The sequence below is a fragment of the Theobroma umbraticum genome, unplaced genomic scaffold (assembly GCF_002168275.2).
Source record: "Theobroma umbraticum cultivar Fairchild unplaced genomic scaffold, ASM216827v3 scaffold_147.0, whole genome shotgun sequence".
Lineage (NCBI taxonomy): Eukaryota > Viridiplantae > Streptophyta > Magnoliopsida > Malvales > Malvaceae > Theobroma > Theobroma umbraticum.
In genome coordinates this window covers 4,696,335-4,713,909 of record NW_018397259.1, presented here as the reverse complement: position 1 = coordinate 4,713,909, position 17,575 = coordinate 4,696,335, and the positions used below count along the sequence as shown (strand labels likewise).

Sequence of the window (17,575 nt, the reverse complement as noted above, 5' to 3'; positions counted from 1 at the left end):
AAATATATGTTCGTTGAACCACCAGAGAGAATTGAAACCATGTTGCATGAGTAGATTGCCAAGGCTGAAATGTTCATTTCTTTTAAATTTAATTATGGAAAAATATTTTAAAACCCTTAGCTCTAATTCATCGAGAAAAATAAAGTGATTTTATTTTAACATTTAGATATTACTTTTTTTATTATTTATATATTAATTGTCACTATTACAACTTTAATAAATTGACCTTACATAAATTTGCATGATTAACCTAGTAACAAGGGTTTATGTCTATTTAATAATGTCTCTATCAATGAAGCAATGCTTAAATTGCTTAATCTAATTATACTGAAAATGAATTATCAATTGAATAGTCCATTTCTAATCCAATGACTGAGACAATAGAAAGAGAGAAAGATGACAAAAAAACTCTTAAATTTAATGATTAATTTTTTTGAAATTTAATGATTGATTATCATAACCACATTCCTATTTAATAATTAAATGTTTAGATTATTTTTTTTGTTTTTTTTTTCATTTTCACTGTTAATTAAATGTTGCAAAATATCAAAAATTATAATGTTATCTTGTTAATAATTACATTTTCAATAATCACCTTACATATATAAGATAACTAACGTCACTTTAAGATTTAAATTTCAAGTATCATTTTTTTTTAGGAAAATACCTAGTCTTAGATGTCTTAGAGTTTTTTCTCTCTTTCATTATTAAATCAAAATTTAATTTACCGAAAGTTTAAAATAAAGAAAAGTGATTCTTTTATTTAAGAATATTTAAATAAAGTTTAAAATTTAACATAATGTACTAGTAATGTTATTATTAATAATGCTAGTTTGACTGTGTATAATACAATACAAGGGGTTTAGAAAATAATAATAATAATAGTAGAGCTGCCACTAATCACAATTTCAGGGTCAGCATAACATAAAGTCAATTATAATGTAACATTTTTCAGATGACTATATTATAAATATTCCCCCCCCCCCCCCCCTTCTTTTTTTTTTTTAACTTTTAAAGGTTCATTATGTAATTATCTTATAAAATTTTACTTTTTAATAAAAATTTGAACTTGAGATTTTAAAATTAAAAGTTTCAACTTGGAATTATTATTGAGTTGTCTTTAAGATTTTGGACTGTATTAAATGATTGAAAATCCAAAAAGAAAAAGAAAACAGGAAAATAAATATGACAACGTGTAAATAATATAAATTTTAAAAAAATTATTTATTTTATAATTCAATATAATTGTTTATTTTTTCATATTTTTCTAATTTTCCTTCATTTAATAAGTTAAGAAATTACTAAAGAGTTTTTATTAAAAAAATAGAAAACAGTATAAAGAGAAAACATATTCCTTCACTAAGAAAAATATAATGGTTAAAATTCTCATCAAGTTTTTATATTTATGTATTTTTTTTAATTTAATTCATACACTCAAAATCAAAATAATTTAATTTTTTTATTTTAAAAATTATTTTAATTTAATTTTTTTCCTTAATTGGATTGTTAAAAATAATAATATAATAGTGTCACATCACTCATAACATGTTAACATGATAATACCATGTCAACAATTTACACGTAAATTACCTTGTTAGCAATTTGAGTCACTTTCACTTATCACATTAGCATGGTGTGTTATGTTAATGTTATGTTAATATTATTATTATTATTTTTAATGATTAAATTGGATGTTATTAGGGAGATTTTAAATTGAAATAATTTTTAAAATTAAAAATTAAATTATTTTAATTTTAAATATATGAATTAAATTAAATAAAATGTGTGATATAAAAACTTGTAGTTATTTTGACCAAAATATAATTATTAATATATAAAAGACCTCCCCAAGGCCCAGACAAGAGGACACCAACTCTGGTGCCAACTTTACGTTTTCCCCTTGAAACAAAAGGCTTCCATAATCCTAAGTAACTTCTCTCTCAGTCTCAGTTTCGAAAGCTAAGAGAAAAAGAAGAGTAAGAGAAGAAGAGATGGAGAGGAAGGCTATAGTTTTATGCAGTGTTGTGGGTTTTTTGGGGATATTATCGGCCGTAACTGGCTTTGCTGCTGAAGCTACTAGGATTCAGGTAAAAATAATACTATGGGCTTTTAATTAGATCTTCTGTACTGCGTTTCTTTTAGATTCTTGTCTTTTTTTCCTTTTCTTTTTCCCTATCAGTTTCTTGCTTTGCTTTACAATTACCCTGTGTTTTGGGTGTTTAAAAAACTGTGCAAAAGAACAAAACGTGTTACTTTGAATTTCTTTTCCTATTGCTGTTGTTGGTTTTATTCATCAAGTGTATGTAGTAGGGTCGAAAAATGGAAATTTAAGCTCAAGAAAGATAGGTTTAGTTGGTTTAATCGTCTTTTTGAAGTAGAAAAGCTTAAGTCTTTTGGATAGAATTTAGTTGTAAGTTCTTATGGCAAGTTCCTTAACTTTGTTGTTCTGTTTTGTTCTATGTATTTTTTGTGGAAACTGAAAAATATAATGATTTTACTGCTTTGGAACCCTAAAGGAAGCAGGGGCTTCAATTTAATTGATTCCAACTTATACAACATTTTGTTTGGCTCTAAGTATATTTTTGCTACTGTTTTTCCTCTAGAATTCTTCTAAATGGATGAAGGTATAAGAAAAGAACCAAAAAAAAAAAAAAAAAAATCTAAGTCTTAACCACAATAAAGTAGAAATTCAATGTATTTAAGAGTTAGTCATTATTAAAAGGTATTGTGGGAGAGACAAATTATTATACACCAGAGTGGCATATGGAATATTTGGTGCCTCATTGGTTGGGCTACTAGTGTGATTTGATGTCTAGAATGTGAAGTCATTGGACTCATCAATTAAGGAAATTTTCCAACAATGTTCTGCCAGGTTTCTCTTTCTTAATTCATCAGTTTTTGTCATGCCAGCTAATAGAATGAGTATTGGTTCAAATCAATTTCATATAATAGTGGTGTAAGTTTGGTTCTGTGCTTTGCTTTTCAGTTGATTTTACAACAAGTGTTCATTTGATTAGTTGACTTTGGTCCTTCTTGTTGCACCTGAGAATCAATTTATTGGACTCCATTGGCACTGACTTGCTGTGTTCTGCCATTTGCATTGGGATCACAATTTATTCACATAAATGCCTGTTGCACCAAAATTTTTGTGCTGCTTCTTACTCTCATGCTTCCATGCTATTTTTAAGATCTGAGTTAAACTGTTAAAAGCCTGACATCCAACGTGTTGACACCATTATGTTACTAAAGATAAGTACAGATCAAAGAATTTGGATTTTTAAATGCAGGGTTTAATTTCTTCAGAGAAGTATAAGTAGTGAATATATACTTGGTTTATCTATTTAATCCAAAATGCCTGCCATGATAAATTCTCTTAAATCAATTTCCAATTGGAGTATTGAAACTGAAAATGTGAATGACATGCTAATACTTATTTTGATATGTTGTCAAATACTGTTCTGTGCATTGGGTAAGCTTACTTGAATATGGTTTTTTGAAATTCTTTAGACTTCCAACTGTTCCTTTTTCTCTCTTATAGGCTTCGCAAGTTAAGTTTGTTTCCTCTACACAATGTCAATACCCCCGGAGTCCTGCACTTGGCCTTGGCTTAACTGCAGCAGTGGCGCTTCTGATAGCTCAAATAATTATAAATAGTTCAACTGGGTGTATTTGTTGCAAAAGAACCCGTCAATCTTGGAACTCTAACTGGACAAAAGCTCTTGTCTTCTATGTTGTTTCTTGGTAATTCTCAAACACAGCTTGTAGCAAAACTTTATTCCTGATTTTTTGATTCATATTTTTTTTTCCTTTTTTTTTTTTGTTCTGGTAGGGACTAAAATATGGCCCCTTGATCTTGCCCTTCCTTCCTAGGATATTTAGTGTTTATCACTGCACTAGACTGCAATGGCCATTTTAGATCAGTTTGATTTTTTTATTATTATTTTAGATAAGAGGACACACCATGACTCAATCACCCATATCATGTGAATTAAACCAAAGTGGCTCAGTTTGATGTTTTTCGTTTTTAAATCTGAGAGAAAAGAATAAATCAGGATTTGATGATAGACAGGTCTACTTTTCTAAATCAAAAGAAGCTTCCTCCAGTTGCCTGTTGCTGGCCTGGAATCAGGCATATTTGTAATAATCATTATTAATATCACAATAGCTCAAGAACCAAAAATTGGAATGGCCTGAGTTTTAAACTTTTGCATTTCTATGCTATCCTAGGTTACCATACGTCGTATATATATATTTCTAATTGCTAAATGCATGCACATATGCACATACGTATACATAGAGATGGATAGCAGTTAATATTGATTTATATGAAAAATCACTTTTGGATTTGAATAGATTTCATTGCTTTTATAAATGAGTTCATATTGCCTATGATTTCAAGATGTACACATATATACATGTCATGCTTTTGGGCATATATTAGCTGACTTTGTTAGTTCGAAATTCAGACACATTTGTTCTGGCAACTTGTGCCTAAGTTCATATAATGTAGACAACGTTTACTAGGTAATAATGTACTTGATAAGGTATTGGGAAGAAATTAATTGATGAAATGCTGGGCATTTTCATATGCATGATGGGCTGTGGCATTTTTGCTTTACCTCAACACTTATTCCCAGAAAATTGAACCAAAATTTCATGCATAGCTATAGATTCATATCTATCAAGACACCATGTCAAATGGTGCTTTCACATTAGATGGGTTAGGAGTTTATAGTGACCTTAAACTCTGGTTGGGCTTCTCCATCCATTGCCAATTGGTTATAGGTGCTTAACATGATATCAAAGCCTGAGGTATATGTTTCCCTGCATGTTCTATCCTGCTCTATCTTTGTAGTCTGCATGTTAGGCCCATTAGTTTCAGTTGGAATTTGGCCTACATATTAGGAGTATTGTTAAGTGGTATATTCAGACGAGTTTGGTTTTAGTTTTGTTGTGTCCTTGGATTCAAATTGGGTTTTGGCATCTATTGTCTATTGGTTTTACGATGGATGTTTAACAAGCTACCAGTGTATGCTTCAGTTGGTTGTTGAATGCAACGGTGAAAGAGGAGGATTTAGTTTGAGAAGCATAGGACTAAAAAACTAAAGTTATAGGGGTATTTTGGTTGCTTTTCAGCCCAGCATGTTTCTTCCTGCTTGCAGTTTCTTGGGCGAAGGTTCATATGCTGAGAATGAGCAGCTTTTGAACTGTCAATCTGGCTGGAGAAAGAACTTTGAATGGGAGGGATATGTAGGCATATAGATTGCACTTCTTGAAGTAGTTTATTGAAGTTTGTGATATTGTGACTTATGTTCTAGAGTCTTTTTCTTGCTATCGCAAACCGAGAATTCATTGAGAAATAAACTTCAAGGACTGAATTGGTATAATCTTCTCGAGATCCAAAATTATGACTTTCTTAATTTTTTCTTTTGATTGATAGTTCATTATGGGCTATCTACAGGGATATGGTGAGAGGATGGATATGGTATATCAAGACTGTTATAAAAGCTTCAGGTTATTTTAGTTAGAGAATGGTTAGTGAATAGCTTGAGGGGAAAGAGTTTTCACCTGTTGTTGCTTAAATTGGCCTCTGAAGCTATGATCTATAGCTTATGATTGAAAAGAAATGCCTGAATGTTCATGTGAACATTAAAGAGAGCAGACTCGTTTAACTTTATGATACCATGTTAGTAGTCCAATGTAGGGTTAGTGGTGAAAGAGTAGAGAATACTTTGTACAATTGCATTTCTGTTTTTTCTTGTGTTATTCCTTGTTTTACGCTCAATAGTGATGTAGGCTTTGCTTCTGTTTTGTTTATAGATTGGTTGTTGCTTCCAGCGTGCCAACTTTCCTTTTTAAAACTTAATTCAAATGCTTATTCATCCAGGAGTAAAAAACTTGTCTCTTGACATAAAAACTAGTTTCTTGACATAAAATTTCTTTTCAACATTTCTTAATATTTATATATTTATATTGGTCAATGGTGTATGCATTGATTCCTTATTCTTGCAGGTTCACATTTGTTATAGCTTTCCTTCTCTTACTAACTGGTTCCGCACTCAATGATCAACATGGTGAAGAGAGTGTGTACTTTGGCAACTACTATTGCTATGTTGTGAGACCTGGGGTCTTCGCTGGGGGTGCTGTCTTAGCTCTTGCAAGTGTCACTCTTGGAATCTTCTATTATCTCACTTTAAACGTGGCAAAGGACAGTACTGGTCCTTGGGGCAATGCACCTGTTCCTAATCAAGGTGGCATAGCCATGGGACAACCTCAGTTCCCGCCCCAGAGCTCTCAAGATCCTGTTTTTGTTCATGAAGATACTTATATCAGGCGGCAATTTGCTTGATCAGAAAATCGCCCATGAAAACAATCGACGTATTTTTCTCCAGGTGTCATTGGCATTTTGGCTCCTGTTAGTCTTGAAATCAGTTTCGTTGTTGCATTATGGGGGCTGACGGCGTCAAAACGGAGCTAGATGGTATTGATACGGGTCCAGTATCAAGCTATATTGAATTGTGAAAGTTCTTTTCTTTTTCTTGTATATTTTATGTGAGATAGTTTTCTGGCTGCATGAATTGCTTGTAATCAATTTCTCTTAAGATTTCCCGTTTCAGCCGTCTGGATGCCTTGTGTGATTTATACTGGCTTTGGCAGTTACCAGAGAGACAAGGAGGATACGTGTTTTGCCAGGCAGAGGCTTTGGCGTTACGTTTGGATTAAGGGCTATTAAAAGCTTCTTCTGGAAAATGTTCTTCATACAGCCCAAGCGCTTAAACCTTAGCCTATAACCAAAATTAGCCTTCTTACATTTATAGCCCATGCCTCTTCCAGTTGTTTTTTTCTTTTTATATATATATATATATATAATTGAAGAAAAGAAATTCGAATCCTGTATTTACTTTTTAAATTGAGAGATTATGTATTATGTTTGAATGTCATTTTTTTTAAGATTTAATTTTAAAACCTTTCAAAATTAAACAACATTACTGTCCCATAGGAAATTTGCTCCATTGGAGTCTTAGAAACAGATTGGGTTCTGACATCTAAAACCCAGCGACTAAATGAAAGAAACCCAGTGAGGTTACTGTACAAACTTGAATAGGATGCACGTTCAGATCTCCAATCTCATCAAACTTGTTTAAAAGTGGCAGCTTGAAGTGATACATTGGCAAAACTCTTGACTTCAATGTTAACCCGTCAAAGAAGTCATTAACCGCAAGCATATTCTACATTCTTGATGCAATTTTATCAAGCTGGTTTTTTCCCATTTTTTTTTTTTAATTTTCTCATGATCAAATATTTTGTCCTCAAATGTGAACGATTTATAAGTGATTTAATATAATAACAGATAAACAACAAAACATTAATCCTCGTAATAACAAAAATATATATATATATATATATATGTAAGTGTAGTACTTTTAAATATGGAAGGTAAGGGCTTTAATTCTAATGATAGAGGTCATACAGTCAAATCATTAATCTTTAAAACATGGGTTGTGTTGAGAGAAAGTGCCCCTAAGATAATACAAACCAAGTAATTCAGTAGTATACATTTCAAAGTAGCATAAACACACTTAAGCTGCCGATTTGAGTTACATTGTGGTGTCTTGCAGCTGCTCAACCACAGCTACCTCTGAAAATGGGGACTTCTAACACAATATTTGTTCTCTTGATCATCTCAAGGACACCAAAATCTCCAAGCAGCAGATTGTTTTCTGATGCAAATGCCCCGCCAACCACCAGTAAATTTTGCTGCTCTGTGTAAACAAAAGTAGACAACCTCACAGACCATGATTTATCCTCAATTTGAAGTGTCACATGCATCTGGCAGTTAAATGCACTTAACGTATTCCTTGCAAAAGCTTGCTGGGACAGTCTACACAAGGTTAATGTATAATTGACAAGACAACCTGATTATTTTTCGGTGTTTATATTTGCCTTGTGTCCAAGTTGAGCTTCAACACCTATTGGCAAGTGGACTTTAGATTGAATACTTGAGATGTCCATGTTGTTTGCTGCCTTCATTTTGGGAGTTAATGTGATAGGCCTATTATCTCAATTGTTCTATAGGGCCTACATGCAAGGGAGGGTGTTCAGTGGTCTTACATGTTAAGTTTGTTGTACACGGGTTTGGTTTGCGTTACCAGGATGGCTGTTTCCATTCTAAATATTTGCACATGGATACTGCCATCTGCGGGACCTCTTCTCATTGGGACTGTTGCCAATAATATTGTTACTAAGGTATAACTTGCACAACCTACGTGTTTATCTTTCTTCCTAACATTTTGTTTAAGTTTTATTCCTTTTTTATTCCCTGTAAAAGGTGACACTTCCATAATATATGAAACCATAGGATTAAAATCAAAGTCTAGTCATGCATGTGATTCTTTAGATCTTTAAGATGACATAATTTAAACACAAAAACTGTAAAGTTTTAGGAGTGGTGGATTCATCAGTGCTTGTACCATACATAATTTTTATACAGAGGCATTAAAGTTAGATGCTCTGAGTTTGTGGTGCCATACAAAGGCATCAAAGTCTAATGGATGGACTGTAAACCCATTCCAAATTTTTAGACCACGAAGGTTTCCCAATAACCCTGTTAGAGATAATTTTCAACTTCGTTTCCTGTAATAAAATCATATAAGCTCTGCTATTAATGATTGCCTTACGAACCCTGCTGCATTTTAAGGAACCCCCTAAGCCACGAATGTTCCATGATAAACCACTCATGATGGCAAGCAAAAACAGAGAAAGAGTTGTAGAAAAAGAATCAGTCCAAGAAAAATAAAGAGCGTCAAAGCTGAGATCATTGAAAAGATGAAGGTCACTGATAAAACCCGCCATAGGAAACAATGTTTAAAAACAAAGTTTCAGGAATAAGAGGCCATGAGCAGAAATCAAACAACAGAAGAACATAAGATCCGAGACTATAATAATTACAAAAAGGGATGCAGATGATAAACATTAAACTCACTTCTTAATAGCCATAAGGTTGTCAATCAATAATTGATCAGAACATTGAGGTTGAGGGGCAAGACCAAGCTGTTTACCTAATTCCCAAGTTGATTCCACCTCTTGAACTTTCGCACTAGAAGAAGATAAATTTGATTTTCGAGCAAGCTTCGTAATGCTTTTTTCCCTTAATTTCTTCGTATTTTTAACACCCTTGTTAATGCCACTTAATAGTTCTGGAAAGTCTTCAACAAATGAAACTTTTTACCATTGAAAATGGAGATTATCTCATCATTTGGTTTTAAATTTATTTCTCGCTCATGCGAAGAAGAATCTTGGTTACTTGCTTGTTGTGTGGCTGGTAAGTTGGAGGTCGACTAAGCAGTTGCTTGAGTGGGAGGTGTAGATGGAACAGGGCTTGATTTAGGTGAGGGTGGGCCAATTCTCTCGGGTTGTAATCCAAGTCAATAACCAATCCTAGGCTTGAAAGATCAAATAAAGACTAGGTCAAAGAGTTTCGGGCTATCATGGGTTCATAGTGATTAGAGTTGGCTTCATAAGATGAGTCCATTACTTGGGTGGGCTGTAGTAGAGTTTTCCGTGGAGATACGTTTGCATTGGTTTCAGGATTTTCAGGTCTAACAAGTTCAAGAGAATTAGACTCATCAAACCCACTAATGGTAACTCCAATTTCAGGAATGTCATTACTGCTGAGCTGATTAGAACGCATATGAGGACTTTCTAATGGTGTTGGGTTGTTGCGGTTCAGATTTGTGGAGGGTGAGCCGATAATATTTTCCAATGATGGATCATCACGATTTCTGCTTCCACCCACAGTGTCACCACCACTGCAAACATCAACTTTATCATTAACTTTTGAATTATAATTGTCTACATTATCCTTGTCTTTCCATTGGGTGATTCCTGAACAATCTAATAGATAATCCGATAAAAATTCACAAACATAAGTTGAGTAAATTTGATTACCAACAACAAAGTGAATAAACTCATCAATTTTAGTCATAGAACTGGTAGTGATAAACAAAGATGCCCCTTTCAAAAGTCAACAGAGAAGAGGTCTCATCACCTATGTCAATGAACAAGCCCTAAATATTAACATTCTTGAAAAAAGTGGTATGATTCCAAGCATGAAGGGGAATTCCTGATACTGATAACTAACATCTCCGTAAGTCCTTACCAATATTTGGAGACCATTGTTCCAATCCAACAAACCATTTCTAACTATTTGCTTTAGCCTTATCGAAAAGCTGTCTGTCATCAAAAGAGATAAGAAATTGATAACTTGATAGACGTTTAATGGACAGAACTGGATGCCCTCCTTCAAAATAGTTTTAGGTTCTTGCTGAAATTTGCTAGTGCCCACTACACAACTTTCCAATCAGTGCAATATTTTTACAAGGCAAAGTCTGAATAGATGTGGGGGAGAGGGCAAATTTATTTGAGAGGTATCGGTTTGGCACCTTGTCAGTGCCCCTAAATAAGATCTATTTTCTTGGGTATGGAGATGGGAGGTTGTGTATGAGTCAAAGGTTGATTTTGTGCAAGTGGTTGGCACCCCTATTATGTGTTTGCTAGATGGAGTGATTGGGGAGTGATTGGGGATCTATGGATTTTGCGGTATGGGTTGGATTATGTCAATTTGATTCCTTATTGTGATAATTTTTCCCAAGAAAAAGCCTTCTTGCACCCCGATTTGGGTATTGAGTGATAGGGTTGCAGATGGATTTCACACGATCGAGATTCTATACTTGAGAAGTGGAAGAATCATCATGCGAATTGGGATTTTGATTTGTTAAAGCAACTTTGAGCTTTTGATTGAAAAATCAAACCCTATCAAGATTTCTAATTGTTCTATGAACTTCACCTGCACAAAATCATATCTTTTACTTTTAACGAGTTGATTAAAAGGAATGTAAGGGCTAATTACCTGACCATAGTGCATGCAAATGGTATTGAGCCATTGATTTGTGGTTTGCAATGGTAGATTGCTAAGGTAAATGACAACTCTACATTGTTGGGAGTTTAGGTTTGTCATAGCATTAGGTCTGAGCAGCAAATAAAAAAAAATTAAATATTGAAAAGTTAAAGGCAAGCATGAAATCTTGGATGGGATCTTTTTGTTACAATTCTTGCTTCAAGGTGAATGGATTGTATCTTTGGAGATTCATTTGACCATCTCGTTGCACCAATGATGATCTGCCCAATAGATGGCCATGTTTTTGGTTTCTTAATTTTCAACATTTAATAGAATATTTTTGTATATTCTTGTTGTGATATTTTTTTGGATTCTTACAACAAAATTATATTAAATGTTTTTTCTTGGAAAGGTAGTTGGTTTACCATGTTTGATTACTTGTATTTTGGATTATTCTCTTTCCTTAGGAAAGCTTATGCTCAACAATTGCTCACTTTTTTTTTTTAAATAAAAATTATCATTCAATACAAAATTTGCACGAAATCTGTGTGAAATTAATATACACAAAATCTGACATTAGAATGTATGTTTTAAATTATTGTCTTTTAACTCAACTCAAACTCCAAGTTGTTAAACGAAAGATGAAATTACAACTAACTAACATGGACAAAAGTGTAAAATCCTATTTAGAAATTAGTTGAGTCTATTAACTTAATAAGGCGTGTGACTTATTATGTGACATTTTTAACTCAATCAGGTTCACTCTTGAGAAGAATAAAAAGATCAAGCACCAAGTTTTTCCTTGTTTTTCATTTTTTGGGTTTGTCTAGCCAACTTATGTTGGTAAAACCCAACTTTTTCCACTTCATTTTCATTTCCATTGCTCCCTATAAGATGTGTGTGGATATTAAGAATATATATCTTGCTTAATAAACTTTGAAATTGCCTTGACAGCAGTGATTTTGTGAAAATATCAGCAATTTGCATATATGTTGAAACATATTTAGACATTATAATTCATGTTTGAACCTTCTTTCTAATAAAGTGACAATCCAACTCAATGTGTTTTGCTTTCTTATGAAATATAGAGTTTTTACAAATATATAGCAGATTGACTGTCACAGTTCAATTCTATTGCATTACCATGATCAATACCAAAATCATTCAACAAAAACAGCAACCATGCTATCTCATAACAAACAGATGCCATAGCCTTGTATTATGCTTCTTGCCTTTACATTTTGCTTTTTTAGACTTCCAATTGATTAATGATTGGGCAAAAAAAAAAAAACTAGTAACTGATCTGCTTGTGTCCTTACAGCCCAATCACTAACTAAATAAGCCCTCAAATATTATTATGAGCTTGAACTCAATAAAAGTCTTGTCTAGATGCATTCTTCAAATACTTTTAACATTCTCAATGCTGTTGACATATGCAATGGACTAGGTTGATCCATGAACTATGATATTACATGTATAGAATATGCTACCACTAGCCTTGTGAAAGTCGAATATACTAGTTTGCCAATTAATTGTTTATGCTTGGTTGGATTTGTCAATTCATTTCCTTCAATAGCCTTGCAAAGTTTATGGTTATAGTAAATTGGAATGGTGATAGGTTTTGAGCGAAGCAATCCATACTCCTCTAACATGTCTAGTGTGTATTTTCTTTGACACACCATGATTCTTTTTGCTGATCTAGCTATCTCAAGACCAAGGAAATACTTCTAACCACCAAATTTCTTGAGTTTGAACTGATAACTCAAGTAGTTCTTCACATTGCCAACTATTTTTGAAGTGTTGCTAATAATAATGTCATCTACATAAACTAGCAAGGTTGCAAAATCACCATTATCATGGAACATTGGGAACAAAGAATGATCAGATTTGGATTGTTGGAACCCATACTTGAGTAAGCACTCTGTAAACTTACTATTCTACTGTCTAGAAGCTTGTTTTAAATCATAAAGAGCCTTGTGGAATTTGCAACCAAGCCTAGAACTAGTGGGATACTCTCCCTAATTTGATATCCTTATGGTAAATCCATGTAGACAATCTCATCTAAATCACCATTTAAGAAGGCATTATTAATATCTAATTGAAAAAAAAAACCAACCTTTAGAAACAGCTAAAGTAATAAATAATCTTACAGTAGTTTGCTTAGTTATAGGACTAAAAGTCTCCTGGTAATCAAAACCTTCTTTTTGACTACAGCTTTTGGCTACTAGTCTTGCCTTGTTCCTTTTTAATATTGCCATCAGTATGCATTTTTAGCTTATAATCCACTTTCAGCCAATGGAATGTGCATCAGGTGGTAAACAAACTAAGTTCCATGTACCATTATTCTCTAAGGCCTCTAATTTAGCTTGCATAGCATCTCTCCAATGATAATAATGGACATTTTAATATGCATTTTAATGGATTGCTTTCCATTGAGATTTTTGTTATTATATTCGTTAATTTTTGTTTGTTGTTAAGTTTACCTAGAAGTTGGGATTATTGTCATTATTAAAATATTTATGATTATATTAATTAATTCTTTTAAGTAAATTATTAAGATTGATTCTTTGAATGATTTTGAGAATTTTTTTGTATAATTTTTATATGAATTTTTTCTATCTAACTTGCTTTATATTATCTTCAACTCTTTGCCCCCTAAACACGGCTCCACCACTATCTCCAATGATCATAATGGACAGCTTGATGATAGTATTGTGGTTCTTGGAGTTGAAAAAGTGAAGTGGTAGATACCTTAGGTGGAATGGGTAACTGACTTGAACAAAGATAATTTGTGATAGGATTAGTAGTAACATGATGAGTTTTAGGAGGAATTCAAGTCACACTGATAAGCCTCAAGATATTTTGGGTATGCTTGCTAACCTCTATTGCCTTTCGTAAGCATAGGTGAATTTGAAGAAATGGAAATATTACTAGGATTTAAGAAAGGAATGTTAGGTATATTAGAATGGAGAGTAGAATTAAAAGAATCTAAACTATGTGTAAGAACATGCTCAGTAGAATGAGAAGTAGTGTTATCTTGGGATGAAACATGCAATCCAGAAGGTTGAACATGATCATTATGAAACAATCCACTAGGTAAATGATCAAGAAAAGAAGAATCTGTAGGAATAATATGATTTTCATTCGGCATTTACTAGAACATGTCCTTTGTGCAAGGTTATGTGGCAAGTAGAGTTAAATGTTTGCCCTTTAAACACTGAATTTGCACATCTGACATGAAAATATATTTCTTGAGTTATTGAGCACATGCAGTGGAACATGTTCTTAGTGCAAGGTTGGCGAGTAGAGTTAATTCTTTGTCCCTTTGTTTTAATAGATTTCCAAGAGGAGCAATCTTGTTCCAAAATCTAATCATGAAACAGTATTAACTCTATTGAAAATGTGACGAGTGGTAAAAGGCAAGCTACATGCTATAGCATCATATTTACCTATTACTCTCCTGTTGTCATTAGAGCATTGATATGTTTTTCTATTGGTTTCTTTCATCTCTTGGTAAAACATTTGTATATAAGACAATGTGGAGATCTTGAATTTTGGCATAATTCAAACAAGATCATAGCAACATCTTACCAACGTGAAATTGGGCACAAGTTTGTTAGTGAATGATAAGATCCTTAATCTATCAATTCATTATTAATGTGCCACACTAGCTGATTTCAGTTGGCTTCCAAGACCACCTTTGGTTTTTAGGCATTTTTTTAAGGGGTTTAGGATGGGCTTAGGGTTAGGATAACAGCTTTAGGGTGGGCTAGGGTTTCCTGTAAATGTGAAAGTACAAGCAATGAATATGTTCATCATATATAATTTATTTTCTATATTGATTACCTGGTTGATCTAATTATTGGAAATAAAGCAGGCACCTCACTATGAAAATGTTGACAATGTTGTGTTGGCGGGAATGGTTTTTGTCAAAAAGAGGAAATTAGCTTATTTTGTTGATAGTGTTTAATGTTTCATTATATCAATGTACAATGAAATCTTTGATGGATCTCTTACTACATCACTAGTGGAGAGAATCACTTTATTTGTTGCTTTTGATGGTGGCTTATCGATCTCTTCAAGTAACCTATTGAATATTAGTTTGGCTAGAGTTGGTAATGGATATCCTTTAACCAGATACTTACGAGGAATCTAATCCGATAATATAAGCTTCGGATATCCTATTTTTAGATTTTGGATGGACCTTGTTTGGGTAGTAATTTTGCTACTCGTCTCAGGTACTTGATGGTGGCCTATTGATTTTTTCAAGTTACATACTGAATATTAGTTTTGACTAAAGTTGGTAATGGGTACCCTTTAACTGGATACCTACAAGTATCTAATCCGATTATATAGGATTCAACAATCCGATTATATAAAGTTTGGGTATCTTATATTCATATTTTAGATGGAATCAGGTAGTAATTTTACTACTCGTCTTTGGTTTTGGTAGAGTACAAGTATTATCTTTTGGATTCTTGAACTTATTTATAAATAAATATGTAAAAAATATAAAATTGGTAACGAGTACCCTTTAATGAGTATCCACAGGTATCCAACCTGATTATTTAGGTACTTTATATTAGGATTTTAGACGAGTTCAAGTAGTAATATTATTACCCATTTTGTACAAGTATCACCTTTTAGATATTTGATATTGAAATCCATTTATAAATAAATATATAAAAAATATATTGTAAGCTTTTAAAAGGATTTAAACTTTAACTATAGTCTTGTCAATTTAACCAAATTTATTTTTTAATATTATATGAAAAAGAATTAAATGTATTTTTTCCACTTAATTGAAGATATATATTGTCTTGTTGGTCTCTAACCTTAAATGAGTATTTAACGACAGTGTTAAGGATCTTAGACTACGGATTCGGATGATATTTTTAAATTTTATTTGAGTAATTATAGGATTTGAATATATTATAATTTAATAAGATTCAGGTTTGGGTATTTAAAAAATAACGGTTGGCATCTTAAGTTTGACAGGTATGAAAGCCACTGTTGTGGGCCCAGATGAGTCTGGTTTGATTAATCCATCCGTTTGACAGTTACCGCTATCACGTGTAGTCTTAGAACTGAGATTTTGTTCCATACCAATAGATGACAGAATTCTTGTTTTCTGGCTCGGAGATAAGCTTACTTTCTTCGGGAACTCTCTGTGAAACTTCCTGTCGGTAGGAGAGCGAGGAACATGAGAGATGCTCTTTTTAACCAGGCCTGCCTTATACTCTGAACTTCCTACATTGTATTTCTTGAAAGGTGGTTTTCCTTCAGGATCCAAGGAATGATATTCAGCTGCTTCATAACTACCCAATGCTAATGGTGGGTGAGGACGTGGGACCCAAAAATTGGTCCTCTTTGGCGGTCCTCCGTGCCGGTGGAAGTGAAGTATATCCATCATGGTTTACTAATCCATTACTGAGATAACCATTAGTGGTGAGAAGGGTCTCAGTTGAACTGTCCTCTAGGGCGTAAATTTGAATGGGATGCACTATAATTGCCTTCCAATCCAACTTGCACATCAATGAAACAATAGGTACAGGTTCTTTTTGATAGCCAGCTTGGACTTTCAAATCCACATCTATCAACATACATCTGTCCTAGATCTCTTCCTCCCACCAAAATGACGATGGCCAGCAAGTAGAGGAACAAAGTGCCACACTTTGTCCTCCCACTCTCTTTTCACAGCAGCATGGTTCTCCCATCCCAAGGCATGCTTTCCCAATCAATGATGTTACGGTTGAAACTATTTCTACTTGTGGATGAACCCCTTGCTGTAGGAGAATATGCTCTATCATCAAACCCAACCATTGGGGTCTCAAATCTTTTGTACTCAAACCAGCAACATCAATATCATCATTGAAGTCATGATTTTTACAAGAACTCTGACCTAACAACTTTCTGATCAATATTAGGATTTTTTTTTTGTTTAAACACAAATAGTTCTCTATCTTTTTTCTATTTCAGTTCGTGATTATGTATCCACGGTTCTTGGTTACATACCATGCACGTTATTGTAGTCTTTCAACCTGTTTGAAGGATCTGCATTGGTTGTGTTGAAAAAGAGCAGGAGTTTAGTATTGCTTCAAGAGTCATTGCCATAAACAAAAATTTAGATTGCTAGGCTTCACTGCTTTGCTGTAGGCTTTTGTTGCAGGTTTGTGCTGGTAAATTCAAAACCTTGCAGAACTTAAAGATTCATCAAAGTATCTTTAAGTTTTGAATTTTTCTTTTTGTTTGTTTGGTGATAGATGTTTAGCTTCAGTTTCAAGATACCCTTTGGATAAGAATCTTTTGTAGTATGATCTAAGCATTGTATAAAGTAAAATTAGAGTGTCTGAACTATCTAAATACGATTTTCGAACAAGCGTCAATCCCCAAGATTGCAAGAGTCATATCTTGATCCTTAAGTTGTGAAAGGGAAGCCAACATGTGTATATGCTGCACTAGGTAAAAGTTTGGACCTTCTTCTGGCAACATTCTTCTCACAAATTCTCTTGGCATGCCATTGAACTGCAAATTTACTAGGCTTTTCAAATGATAGATGCTAGAAGGGACCTCTTCCAGTTTTGGGATAGGGCCGATTGATAATGATTCCAATAGAGGCAAAGCTTTGTTGTCAATGATCAATCTGTTCACTTCATTTTAATAATGATTGCTAATCTC

The 17,575-nt window shown here is 33.3% G+C and overlaps 1 protein-coding gene across 1 annotated transcript; it reads left to right on the top strand.

The window, feature by feature from the left end:
- Positions 1 to 1,870: 1,870 nt before the first annotated feature.
- Positions 1,871 to 6,618, top strand: LOC110415120 (transmembrane protein, putative (DUF1218)). The gene is made up of 3 exons (XM_021426627.1): positions 1,871 to 2,087; positions 3,539 to 3,741; positions 6,013 to 6,618. Exons 1-3 carry the CDS (start codon positions 1,992 to 1,994, stop codon positions 6,347 to 6,349), a joined length of 636 nt encoding a protein of 211 aa, XP_021282302.1. The 5' UTR covers positions 1,871 to 1,991; the 3' UTR covers positions 6,350 to 6,618.
- The last annotated feature ends 10,957 nt before the right edge of the window (positions 6,619 to 17,575 follow it).